Source organism: Corvus moneduloides, chromosome 11 (assembly GCF_009650955.1).
Source record: "Corvus moneduloides isolate bCorMon1 chromosome 11, bCorMon1.pri, whole genome shotgun sequence".
Lineage (NCBI taxonomy): Eukaryota > Metazoa > Chordata > Aves > Passeriformes > Corvidae > Corvus > Corvus moneduloides.
In genome coordinates, this window is record NC_045486.1 from 12,343,223 (window position 1) to 12,356,613 (window position 13,391).

Genomic DNA, 13,391 nt, shown 5'->3' on the forward strand with positions numbered 1-13,391 from the left:
CTCTTTTTTGCTCACAAGTATTACTTAACTGTGTCAGGTTTGGCATTGCTCATTGTATTGATTGTTTCACTCATTCCATTTGTTCTTTGAACGTTGTCCTGAAGTTGCAGTTAAAGAGGGGCAAAAGAGGACATTCAGATGAGGGAAAATAAACAATAATCCTTTAGACCACACAGGATTAGTTGTTTATTCCCCAGGAAGAGCAGAGTACAACTGGAACTACTGGGAAGTTTAGAATTGAGCTTCTATAGTGTAAATCATCTTTTATAGCTGGTGTCTTGGGTTGTGGTGCATCAGTATGAGGAAATACCAAAACTCAACTTTTACATGATTTCTGTGATTTTTTGAATAGTTAACATATTAGAGGGGGAGGATAAAATAATTCAATTGCAAAGCATGAGTCTTCTTTCTCCTTTGTCCAGGCCACCAGATAGAACGTAAGTAGGTTGTGCGACCATTCTGCCCAGCCCATTCTATGGATGCTTGGAGTATAATTTAACATTTCACTAGCCAGCTAACCAGAAAAATAATACCTGTCACTAACAGCCTGAACTGTTATTCCCCAAGTTTAATCAACTCATTTTACCAACGTTTCTTTTGCCCCCTGGTTTGAGGTCTCCTATTTGGCACAGACGTCATGCGATACCCGATGTGGGAGCTGGAGACTTGAGAGCTGTTTTCCTAGACTAAATGTTTGAGGTTACAGGACGTGGCCTAGTTTCACATAAGCTTTCAAATTTCAGTGGGACATGCTGAATCCTGAAACTGTCAAATAGTGTATTATTTTTGGAGTGAGAGAGAGTACGTGTGTGTGAGTGTGTGAATGACCTCTACATTTTTACCCTATCCCAAAAGTCTGACTTCCTGCCCTTTCTCCCATGAGTCCATAAACTTTAGCAATTAAAGTGAACATGTTTTAAGGAAGAAATTTCATATAGCAGAGAAAAACTAGGACAGAGAATGGTGTATTTAGGGGAAAACAAGGAAAATAGTAAAATGCTACACATTTTGTGAGGGATACAGAAAAATCCGGAGAAGATGGGATTCTTTCATTTTGCCAGGTTCCCCTCTCCCTCTTAGTAATACCAAGACCTTCATGTGGGGGTAGGGAGTGGTGTAGACTGATCACTATGTAGTGATTGTGTCTTGTTTTGTTCCCTGCAAAAGAAGCTGATTTTTTTGCTCTTCAAAGCAATAGGAATGATGTGTCTTAGTGAATGCCACATCTTAATTTCCAAATTTGTAATTAATTCTAAAACTTTGTAAGCTAACAGAATGTACCTTTCTAAATGCTGAATGAAAGTGTTTATGTCTGTCTTTATCAGATTTCTTCTTGATATTGGTGATTTAAGTCATTCATTTCACAGGTACTATGTGCACTCTAATATTTCCTCAAGTGATATGTGGCAAAATCAGATCCACAGGCTCTAAAATCCTGGAGAGAGGTATGTTCTGAGTGGTAACAACAAAGCTGTAGGCATTGGGTTTTTTTCCTTCCCTCTACATAAGAACAACTGCTTCCCTCTCTAGAGAGTTGCAAATCTTTTCTGTGTCTAAAGGGAGAAAACCAAACCCTCATTTCTACCTGATACTCCTCCTTCTTGCAGGTCACTGAGGAGTAAAAGAAGGGCCACCGTTGTTATATGAACAGTGGAATTAAATCCATTTTCCTGTGGATTTTTATCCTCCTTCCTTAGCTATCCCTAACAGAAAGAATTATCTTTTTTTCATCCCTTAAGTTCTGTCCAGTATCCCTCTAAATTCTGGCTGAGCAAAATGTATCTCATCATTAGGCTGGCAGACCAAAATGGATCTCGCCTGAGCTTTGCTGTGGCCTCTTACACTGTGAGTATTGAAATGGGACCTCCTTGGCATCACTGCCAATTTTCTCAAGAGTTGTAGAAACTTTTAGACCTTTCTACTTTGTCAAGGCTTGTTGAAAATGGCTGTTATTTTAGATATTTTGGCCAGATCTCTGGATAATACCTTTCTGGTTGAGAATCAGACCTTTTCTCACCTCTTCCTTCTGAACTCATCTAATAATGCTAAAAGAAAAGAAGTAAAGGGTAATATGATACAAGGATATCTCTGTGGATTCTAACTGTTTAGGGCCTTATGGGAATTGATGTAAACTTTCCCTTCCCTTTGCAAGTGCATATTGATGTACCAGATTCAGCACAAGGAAGTGTATATGAGCCTTATGATTTAACAGGAAACTGTTCAAAGCCTGGGAACTTGGTCTGAAAAGTGACATTATGCTTAATTTGGCTCCCATGACAGAGCTTCCATCAGGCTGAACTGTTCTATTCAAGAAGCTGATTAGCCAGGCTAGCTCAGTATTCCTTGTGAGTTCACATCTTTCCTTTAGGGAGACAGTTGTCTCTCAAATAGCACTGAGTGCTAGGAAGAAATGCAATTCCTCCCCCCACTTTTCATTGAGTCATTGATTCTGTCATCTTGACTTCCATATGTTTGGGAAGGAGGAGTAATTTGCATCCAGCTCTAAAACAAACTCTTTTATATTGAAAGTGTTGTTATATAAAGCAGCTTTCTTTGTAAGAAAAAGCCTGGAGTTTGGAGTCAAAGCCTAAAAACCAAATGCATGATGTTGACAGTAGCCTTAGGCAAGTCATTTTACACTTCTGGCTCATTCATTAGTTATTCAGATGTGAATGTTATTACTATGAGTAGTATGTACTACTTCACAGAGTGAGCAGAAAAGCAACAGCACTGCTCTCAAAGAAGAAAAAGGTAGAATATAGGACAAGTCTAGTCTACTTTGACACCTGTGGGAAGTCCATGACACGGTCCTGGTTTCTTCATTTATGAAGAGCTGTTATCCTTTGAAGAGGTACTTTGGGCTCCTTAGTCTCTACTGAAATGCCGAGCACAGGTGTTAAGCTTTATCCTGTAGTGCATTTGGCCCCTGTGCTCCCTGGGTTATCAGTAAAGTCAGGCGACTTAAATCAGTGAAGTGATCCTGTCCTCTGAAATGCCCTCAGGCTTCTCCAATGTTCCTCTACCTGTTGTTGTCTGTTTTGGTGGTGGTAGCAGTGGTTTCCAGGAGAGCTGTTCATCACTGTTAATAATCTTGGATTCTTAATCCACTAAGGATATGATTTTTAAAGCAGCATCTTACCTAACTTAAATATGCTTTTACAGGAAAATGAATTATGTAAGCCTAGAATTTATTAAGTCTACGGGGAGTAAATGACCTTCTTTTTCACGTGGGTTTGCAAATGTCCATGCGCCTTTGAAATCAAACCTGGTCACACCAGGGTGTGCTTGGGGGCAGAATGGAGGGGGTGATGTGACAGTGAGCGGGTTTAAGCAGCCCTGCAATGTCTAATTAGCGTGGGCGAGATGAGAGCAAAGGTGCGGATGCTCAGTGGAATTACAGTGCCCCCTTCCCAGGGCTGCTGGCTCCCAGCTCTCCCACAGGCCGGGCACACACCGGGGAGAGGGCCCAGCTGTTGGGCATGTGGCCTTCAAAGTAACCTGCTGAAATTGCCTCTCTTTATAGGGGCTGCCTGGCAGGGGCAGAGCGGTGAGCTGGGGCGTTTGCCGGGCCAGTGGTTCTCATCCCCGGCCGCGGAGAGCACGACCCGCCCAGCCCCGAGCAGCCCAGCGCGGCTCTGCCCAGCCCCGGCCCCGCCGGTCACCGTGCGCGCGGGCCCCCGGCGGGCGGAACGGCGGCGGCGGGGCCCGCGTTGCCGCAGGGGCGCTGTGGGGACGGACCGGGCGGGCGCAGCGCCGCCATGGCCGCCCGCGTCCTGAACGTGAACGTCGGAGTGCTGGGCCACATCGACAGCGGGAAGACGGCGCTGGCGCGGGCGCTCAGCACCACCGGCTCCACCGCCGCCTTCGACCGGGCGCCGCAGAGCCGCGCGCGGGGCATCACGCTGGACTTGGGCTTCTCCTGCCTGCGCACCGCGCTGCCGCCGCAACTGGGCCCGGGGCCCGGCGAGCTGCAGTTCACGCTGGTCGACTGCCCGGGACACGCCTCCCTCATCCGCACCATCATCGGCGGTAAGGGGGGCGCGGGGGTGGCCGCCCGGCCCGCCCCGGTGGCTGTCGCGCCTCCCGGGGGGCCCCAGCCCTCGTTGGGGTCCGCGCCCCGCGGGGCTGCGCTCGCCCGTGTCCGTGGTGGGAGCGGCGCCGCTGGGAGCCGGGGTCTCCGGCTACGCCCAGCCGAGGGAACGGGGGGTGTCAGGTTTTTCATGGGCCTTATGACTTTGCTACACTTTATCGTAGTTACTCTTCAAGCAAAGAACCAGTGCTCATGGAAAAGCACTTTGTACTTGTGAGTTCTTGGGGTGCTGGTTGGATGGTCAAGTGTGCTCAGGTTTCTTACGCTTTTTGAAAAAAAAGTTTTATTTATTTTGTATGGAGGCCCTATTAATGGCGTTGAACGGCTCTATACATTTCTATTTTCTCACCTGTTAAAGCTGTCAGAGTTTATGTTGCCTGTAGTTGAGAACTGTGATGTAGTTGCTGGACATGCTCGTGTTGTCTTGGAGGACCAGGGAGTTCTAACATGATAATTTTAGGCTTAGAAATAATTTCGTGGATTTTGGTAACTCTACATTTTAGTCTTCGTAGGTGGTACCGGAAGGTTAATCTGGTTTGCATTAGGGCTCATTTTAAATTAGTTCACCTTGTTCTATCTCTATCGTCTATTTCTTCGAAAAAGTGTTAAGAGGTGGTTGGTGCTTGACTAAGGATGTGATGGAGTCACAGCTGCACAAGTTTAAAGTAGTCACAGGTTGATGCAACTGCAGGGATCAGCCTGCAAGGTCAGTTCCTCTGCGTTTCCTCTGCCAGTGTCACTAAAGAGACAGCTTGGTGGTAGTTTTGTAGGACAGTGTTTGTTCTTGGCTAGACTGAGGTTTAGGCTGAGTTACTTTTCATGATATATGAATTTAACCCCCTTTTGAACAGTTGTGTTATTTATAAGTTTCGTTAGCGGTAACTGCGTTTTATTGTTTGTGCTTCTTGTGGGTAGGATAATAAATATTTACTTATCTGTCAGTTTCACCAGCAGTAAAGTGCTCTGTATCATCAACTTGTGCTTCACAGCTGCAAGGGAGGAGTGGCTGTGTGATTAATTCCAGAAAGTTGTGGTCTTGTAGTCATCTTTTGTACTTGACAATCCCTTATCATTTGTCAGTAATTGTAAGCACCTATTATCCTCTAAAGAGCAAAGTTTACTTTGGCAAATGTTTCTTGGATGTACTGAAGAGTCACTTGTAGTCAGACATTCCTTTTTGCCAGAAGCAACTAATCTCAGTGGTGTAAACTTCCTCATGAAGGGGACATGGGAAAACTTAGAAATCAGCTTTAACCAGTTTTTCAATAACTTTAACACTTATTTGGGGTCGTTGTTTGATACACAGACTTCTTATTGCTTTCTGTTATTTTTATGAAGATCTTCAAAGTATTTAGTCACAGCTGTCCACATCAGCTGAATAAGTTATTCAGATTTGGTTATTGATGGGCTGTGCAGGGAGAATGCAGGCATGGACTGGATTAGATGACATGATAGAGTTTTCTTCCCAGCAAAAATAATTCTTTACAGGTGGTAATTCAGACACATAAGCGCATCAAACTCGCTTAGTTCCAGTTGTACAAGGTTATGTTTCTTACTGAAAACAGTTGATTAGTGTGACTTACTGCAATTCTGTGTGTTAAGAAAGGGTTGTAGAGAAGATGCAGTATTGTGTTAATAGTTTAAAGAATTAGGAACTTCAGTTTTCTGCTTGATAACATAGATGTATCTTGATAGTGGATGCTTTTTTTGTTTTTTACTACCAGGTTGGAAAGGTGAAACCTTGATGATAAAACCTGATCTGTGCCTGTGGGACTCTTTAGGCGCTTACAGATTTGGTGTGGTTTGGTGAAACTCAAACTGAAGTGTAGCATGTCTTGTGTAACAGGATGCATTCTTTGGTGTTCATGTGTGTTTCAATAATGCCAACTTTTTCATCACTTCAGGAATGGAAAGTGAGCCCTCCCAGATAATGATACTTGAAAAATTTAGGTTATTTTCATCTACTTCCTTGTCACTAAGCGTTAAGGGTTCACCATTCCAAACATTTTCTCTGCAACCAGGAATGCCACTACTCTTTTCTTCTTGATGGAATCTGTGATTTCCCTGTTACTGCACGTTTTCTCTATGTGTGGTTTCTAAATAAGACATAAGTGCAAAGTGCTTTATCCTCCTGTGTTTATTCTGCACCTCGTATTTCCCATACCTCTTTAAATTACCACTGTTCTGAATTCAAATTCTGAGGGTAGCTACAGGTGGAAGTTAATCTGCAGAAAAACTGGAGGTAGGGTGCCTGTGGGCAAGGGAGCTGGATGTGAGGCTTTGGAAGGTGGAATGACAACAGATGAGAGGGCTGCTTCAAACCTCTGTGTAAGTCAGGTGCATGCAGGGTTTGCAGGAGAAGCTACAGCTGTGAAAATGTTATTTTTTGAAGCTCTTTTTTCACTGAAGGTGGGATAAACTAGTTGTCTTTCCCTTGGGTGATCCCGTCTCATGGAAACACTGTCTGCTGTGGCCCGGTAGCACCAGCATTGTTCACTCAGGTCTCCCATGAGGTGAGGAGCTCAAGGGTTTCCTTCTGAGGTGTCACTTTTTGGCTCTTCTCTTCCCGAGTGCCATTTTCACCAGTGGTGTCCCAGGTTATCTCTCGTGTAACTGTCATCTTTTCTGTGCTCCCAGAGTGCTCTAAGGGTTAATTCCTTTGCTGTACATGGCTCATAAATCTGCTCACAGATTAAATGTTACTATTTACCACTCTTTAACATATTTCTGTATGTAGCTAATTCCTGAAGTGGATTTTTTTCATGTCAGAATCTAGTATTACATTTTTGTCATGCTATGCCAGGTAGTGCTTGACCTTGTGAATACTTCTCAGAGTCACTCACAAGATGCTTGTTCAGACACAATACCTTAGGATTAAATGAATGCAGAATATTTGAGCAGTAACCAAATGGAATGAAAAATGGAAGTTGTATTTCATTCTGTGTGGCTACATATTTCTTGTGAAGCTTGTCCTTGAAAACAAAACATATCAAATGTTAAATCAAAAGTGTTTTGTTTTGGGTTGGTTTTTTTTTCTTTACCTGCATGCTGGGAATTGGAAATGTTGCAGACAGTTTCACCCAAGATATTTTGTTTAAGTTTTAACTGGAAGGTTATAGTCAAGGTTGGAATGGAATAAATAATAGTCACTTGGTGCACTACATCATGCCTTTCACTTGTGTTTAAACCCTACTGGTTTATATTCTTTTAAGGCTCTTGTGTGTCTGTGGCAGGAAGGCATTAATTTAGTGGGTAGCTGTATGGCTTGGACTGTGCTATGTATTTCTTTTTGCCTTACTCTTTCAAACAATAAGAACAGAACTCTTTAATGTAAAATAAAATTTCAGACTTTTCCTGTGCTTTAGCAGGATCTTGTCTCAAGCAATGCAACAAACCCAGTATTTACAGGCATTTGTGTCTGACTTGCTATGGAGAGCAAGCAAGCCTGGGTGACTGAACCTTAAGGGCCAATTCTTAGCTTGTCCCGAGCAGTAAGAAGCACCCACGTCAGCCTTACACTTGGTTTGTGCACTGAAGGAATGACTGCAAGACGCAGGACTGATACTTTTGTCATTCCTGCATTCTTCTGTTGCTGTAGAGATTTAGGGTGGTATTTTTGGTAAAATTTCACACTGAGATGGGGTAGTTTCTGTCACAGCATTATGGGGTTTTTTAAGCTTCTCTTCTTTTGTCAATGTTCAGATCCTGATCTTCCACAAAGCTGATGTTAATGTCATTGAAATAAAATAAGAGTTGCTTATACGTTTGTTTGTCACAGACCTGTGCACCCAGTAGGGTCTGGAATAGTTTCTCAAATGAGTTCAGCAGGAAGGGATGCCTGCTGAGAGGTTAGACAAGTTAATCTGCCAGAAGAAATTCAATCCCCATATTTCATTTTAAGACCACTTTGCGTAGCAAAGTAGTTTAAGCAGTAGCAGATTTTTTCCTTGCTGATGGTTAATTTCATGCCCTACAAAGGGTCAGCACACTAATACAGGAGAACATGATTACCTCATCCCAGCTTCCCCCACACAGGCAGCCAAGGGATACTGAGTGTTTGCTTTAGGTGAGCTGTTTTCAGCTGCCCTTTATCTGTTTGATTTCAAGATGGGTCCTCAAAAGAACTTCTAAATCAGAAAATTGTCCCTTTTTTTTTTTTTTTCCCCCCCCTTATGAAGTTCAAAGGACAGTGTATCCTTATAGGGTTTTAATTGGAAAGCTACTGCTTGACCCTGGTTGTCTAAACCCGGGCTGGGGGGAACTCTGACAAACTTGTAGTTTTGTAATCCTTATGCCTGTCTGAACCTTTGACCTTTTTACTTTATAACTAGAGCTTCATTGTCACCATTTGTCCCTGCAGTTCCTTTCAAAGAAAACTGCCTTGCAAGTGTCTGTTTCTACTTTGCTGCTGTGTTCGGCTAAGGAAGGGTATTAATTCATACCTGATACATCGGAGGGGCCAAGACTTTTGAACTTGCACTGGAGCTTGGGGAGGGGGAAATGAGCATAGCAAAAGCATGCCTTGCTGATGCAAATGAGTACAATGAAAACAGGCTTGGGAGATCAAGGGAAATGTGGTCTTGCTACCAGCATTCAAATTCAGTCAGACGCAGATTATTTGTAAGATTAACATATCACAAAAAACCCCCACCTTTTATCACAGATTACTTGTTTTGCTGAGTTTGTTGTAAGCTTTTAAGAGGATTTGTAAACTCGGGGTTACCTTTGCATTACTGCAGTGAAAACATACTTCTGTTGATGTGAGCTTTTGTTTGTTGAGGCCTTTGTGAAGATGTGACAGTTCTTGTTTTTTTCTAGGTGAGTGAGCGAGTAGAGTTTTATAGTTGTATATGTGGATGACTTGCTGTTGAGTGCAGATGTTGAATGAAGAGAAACCTCTGGAGGAAAGAGTGTCTTGTGTTTAGTGGCTGTCATTCTGGTCAGAACAGTCACTGTAGAGGCTTGAGATCTTTGGCTGCCAGCTTGAAGTGAGAGTAACATAATAATGAACCCTGTTCTGGTGGAAAAAATTAGAACAACATACAGCTCTTGGGTAGTGTAATTTCGATTCACAAACCTTGATGTAGTGGTTGATGTTATGGAAGTACTCACAGGTCAAGAGACTTCAGCTAGCACTAGTGTGAGTGTTTTCTAAAATGTATTAGACTCCTTGAGGTCATGGTGCTTGTGAATTGCTGACACTGCTTTGTATTAAAATTTCAAATAAACTTATTTCTGTAAATGAAATTGAAACTGTCTTTTTTTTCTAATCACTAGAATTTGGCTGGTGCCTGATAGTTGCCTGACAACACAAAGGAGTATTTTTATTGACATTTTAAAATGAAAGCCACCTTTTTTTTTTTAAATTAAGGAGCTATGCGTGCAGAAAGGCAACCAGTATAAAAATTTTGTTGCATGGTCTCCACAACCTCCGAAGTGGAACTTTGTCTCCTGGATGTTGCAGTGCACAAGAGGGCAGTGTTTGCTTACAATGTAGGATCTTAGGGATAAGTACTCAGGGTAACAGGTCAGCATGGGGGGAGTGACCTCGCTGTGAATCGAAACAGAATTAAGTAGAAGATTTGGAACACAACTCTGGCTTAATTTTCTCGTTCTTAAAGAAAACATCCTCTGAGTTTTAAGGAAGGTTAGTCTTATTTCATCTATAATTTGGGTAGTGGTTTTTATACCTTAAGCAATAAAGACGTATGGGGTGTTGTTTTAAATGTGACATGAGACACAGGTAACAGGGGAAAAAAACCAACTAGTTTGATGTGGGAACCATGGAATTTAGTGTACACAGTTCCTTTATTTCCTTCCCCATTTCCCCATGTCTTTTAATAACTGGGCAAAAGCAAGCTAGTTGTGCTAAATCTGCTTTGAACCACTTCTGTGTGAAATAGGATTTGTTGTGTGAGATTGGGTAGAATGAAACTTGGTACCAGGGTACTTTGAAATAAGGTCTTGTGGAATTTTTATCTGTCTATATCATAACTTTAATGGTTCTAACTTTCTGTGTATTGCATTGCTTCTCCTTTCTGTGGGTTTTGTGAGTGGTGTGACAGTGGGACTGCTGCTGTTATTTCTGTTCTATGCCCTTGTCTGCAATTTTGACTTGAAGCTGATTTCCCTGTTACACATGTTCAACAACTTCCTAAACTTACACAATAACTCTTAGGTAATATTAGAGACCAAAGCAGGAGGAGTCTTCTGTTCATTTTCTGGGTCAAAAAGTTTACAAGGAGCAAGAGACCCATTGTCTCCTGATATCAAAAGGTGTAGTGAATAATCACATTCTCTTCTGCTTCTTCTTAGAATTCTGTCAGAAATGTACTGGTTTCTGTGTTCGGTTTAAAAAGTAAAAATAATTGGGCATTTCTTGTTTGGAAGGTGTGATTTATAATGGAATTCTCAACTTAAGTATAGATTTTAACCAGGAGAGGTTTTATTTTTTGAATGTTAAATTGTCCCTTACTATTATATGACAATTTTTCTACAAAGCCTCTGAGTGGTTGTGTTTGTTTGCTTGTATACAACAAAATTATCCTGATTGACACTTTGACACAAAACCATGACAGCTTCTCAGGAAAACTTAATAACCAAGCACTGTAATGGTTCTGTTCAAGTCTGTTTGATCATTTTTCCTACTGGTTTAAAAACAGAATTTCTTTGTTCCATCATACTGTGTGCAAGCATTCATTGAATAACCACGTTTCATTTCACTTTTGCTTCATGTTTGTTCTTGCTTTAACTTACTTTGTAAGCTGTTTGGAAGAGTGGGGAAGCTTTGTTAATCAATTTTTAGATGTTTTAAAATATCAGCTAATGTAGTGAAGTATTTTAAATAGCTGCATAAAATCTAGAACAACTTACTGTAAAATATGAAGCATGTTTATAGTTAAAATTACCCTTGTCAAAATAAATTCAAAGCACATTTTTCAAAGTAGCATTTTTACTGATGATGGATATGCTTGCTTGCTAAGTAGTCCAATTTAGCAATTCAGTGGTCTGCTAATCGACAAACCAGCCTTATAAGGTTCTACTGTATTTGTTCTTCCTCTTGATTTAGAAGTTGTCTTCAATTAGTAGATGCTAAATAGAAGCTGAATATGTTGCTTATGTATAAACCCATTTTTAATAGCTAGTTAGCTTGATGGAGCCATGAACTGAATTTCCTTAATATATTTATTTGGTTTTTTTGTACTAGAAATAATAATACATATTTTTGTGTGGCTGTTGTAAAGTACTATTTATGAAAACCCCTAGAAAAACAAAATGCAGATAGAAAAATCGAGGTTATAATTGTGAAGCAGATGCGCAATAGATCTCACTAAGCGAGCAAACCAAACCTGCACACTGTCATTGCTACAGCCCATTAAGTGTAGTAAAAAGTTGATTTTCCTTGTGGTAGTGAGTCATTTTCTGCCTGGGAACCCTAAGGTTGGCCTGGCAAACTGAAGAGCAAGGACAGATGTTCTGCAGTGGTGATTTCCAGCTGGGTTCTTGAACACATTGTTTTCCGTGGTTCCCAGCTCATAATAGGGTAGAGCTGAATGAGAGCTTCAGTGAAGAGACTTAAAGAGCTCATACGATAGCTGGGATTGTGGAGATACTGGGCATTCTGTGAGAAAATATTCCATGTGCTATCTGTAAAATTCAGATTAGGTAGCTGTTCTGAAGTGCTTCCTTTAAACTGTTTGCTTCCAGAAAGTGTTGCAGGCTAAGTAAATACTAATAATTCTTATTTCCCATCTCCTTATCAATTATTTTACCAAAATGTTCTTGCACAATTTATCTAATCTCTTCAAGTGAACATGAAATGGTTAGTGTTGGCTTTCAAATTGAATTACAATCTTGCTTTCAAGTTTAAGATGATTAATCCTACATTAGATTGTAATTATCAGCATTACCAGCACTAGGGGTAGTTGGGACCAGACAAACAATAATAAATATATCTATATATATATATAAATGTTTAATGTAACAGCAGAGGGAATTGGTGAATAGTAGAAGGAGAGGAAATGGAATAGAGAGGGTAGCTTAAATAAAAATGAATAAATTGTATTCAGGAGCATCTTGGAGGTAAAAGATGATAAGGGGGAATAAAAATTGAGGTTTGAATTTTGAGATTTATAGAAGTTGATCTGGGTAAGAATCCAGGCTTGCTCACCTCAGGTTCCAGAGGAGAGATGATTCATTTGGGCTTATGGTTTTGTTGAGAAACTCCTTTTTTACTTCATGTTATAGAAGAATGATGATGACTCTTTTGTCCACTGCAGAACTGTTCTTTTCTGCAGTACTGGAAAAATGAATTTAATACAGTTGCCTGTAGCACTTTCTTGTCTTTTGTGCTTACATTTTCCTTTGTTTTCTGTCTTATTTGGGATGCAGTGTACGATTGGCATATGAGAGTAGCTAGTATTCTTGGATCTCAGGAGCTCTTTTTAATTTTTAAACTTTGCCTTAATTTTTTTCAGCCAAGTTTTACCTGTCTTGCTTCCATTAAATGCATTGTAGAGCAGGTGAACATACTTTAGATATGATTCTCCTGTATATGTAAAATTTGAAGTGGTCTTTAAGAACCTGTTGGGTAAAGAAAAGCTATAGAAGTGTTTGAGAGTTGTTGATAGAACTATCCTATCATATTAATAAGGATAGGCATGGGAAATGGGTTTTTTTTGTCATAGATGTTTATTCATGCTTACATCGACTTCGCTTATATTAAAAATAAGCCTTCCAGCAGTAATACTTTGGGGAAGAAAGTTTTCCAAAGTATGCAAAAACTGCATTTCAGAGAGAAAAACAAAATCGTAGCTTTCTTTTTTAGGATCAAGAAGAGGGGGAGGGAAACTGGTTTCCTTGTATTTGACTGTGCTGTTGGATGGAGGACAAAGCTCAGTCTCTCTTGCTGACTAATGTCATCATCAAGGCATTTTTTTCTCCCACAGAGCAATTTTGTCTCCATTGAGACCCCCACAGCCATTGGCAAGACCATGGCCTGAGATTAAATCTCACGCTTGGGTGAAATTCTAATGACTGTAATTGTTTCCTCTTTTTAAGTCTGTGGTCCCTTCATCAAAGAGTGGTGCGGAAATTATGCATTTATGTTGTAGAAAGAGAGGTCATGATTACCTGAACCTGTGGTTGACTTGGGGCGATTCTGTGTCGTGTTCTGGCAGTGCTTATCCACGCTGACATTCCAGTGTGTGAAATGATTTAGAGTGTGGCGTACAGTGCACGTGCGAAGTACGGCTGTGGCACAGCTCGCTCCTTGCTGGCTCTGGGCTGTTGCCGTCAGGTG

General features: G+C 41.1%; 1 protein-coding gene across 3 annotated transcripts in view; it reads left to right on the plus strand.

Annotated features, from left to right (window-relative positions):
• Window positions 1-3,724: 3,724 nt before the first annotated feature.
• EEFSEC (eukaryotic elongation factor, selenocysteine-tRNA specific) overlaps window positions 3,725-13,391 on the plus strand; it is a 133,004-nt gene continuing 123,337 nt past the window's right edge. The window contains exon 1 of one of the 3 annotated variants that reach the window (XR_004242339.1): window positions 3,725-4,029. Coding sequence is in view for 1 of the 3 variants with exons in the window: in XM_032120745.1 (XP_031976636.1) it covers window positions 3,759-4,029 (271 nt within the window). In the remaining 2 variants the exon portion in view is untranslated. The remainder of the gene's footprint in view (window positions 4,030-13,391) is intronic. The other 2 variants (XM_032120745.1, XM_032120746.1) reach the window with 2 other exon arrangements.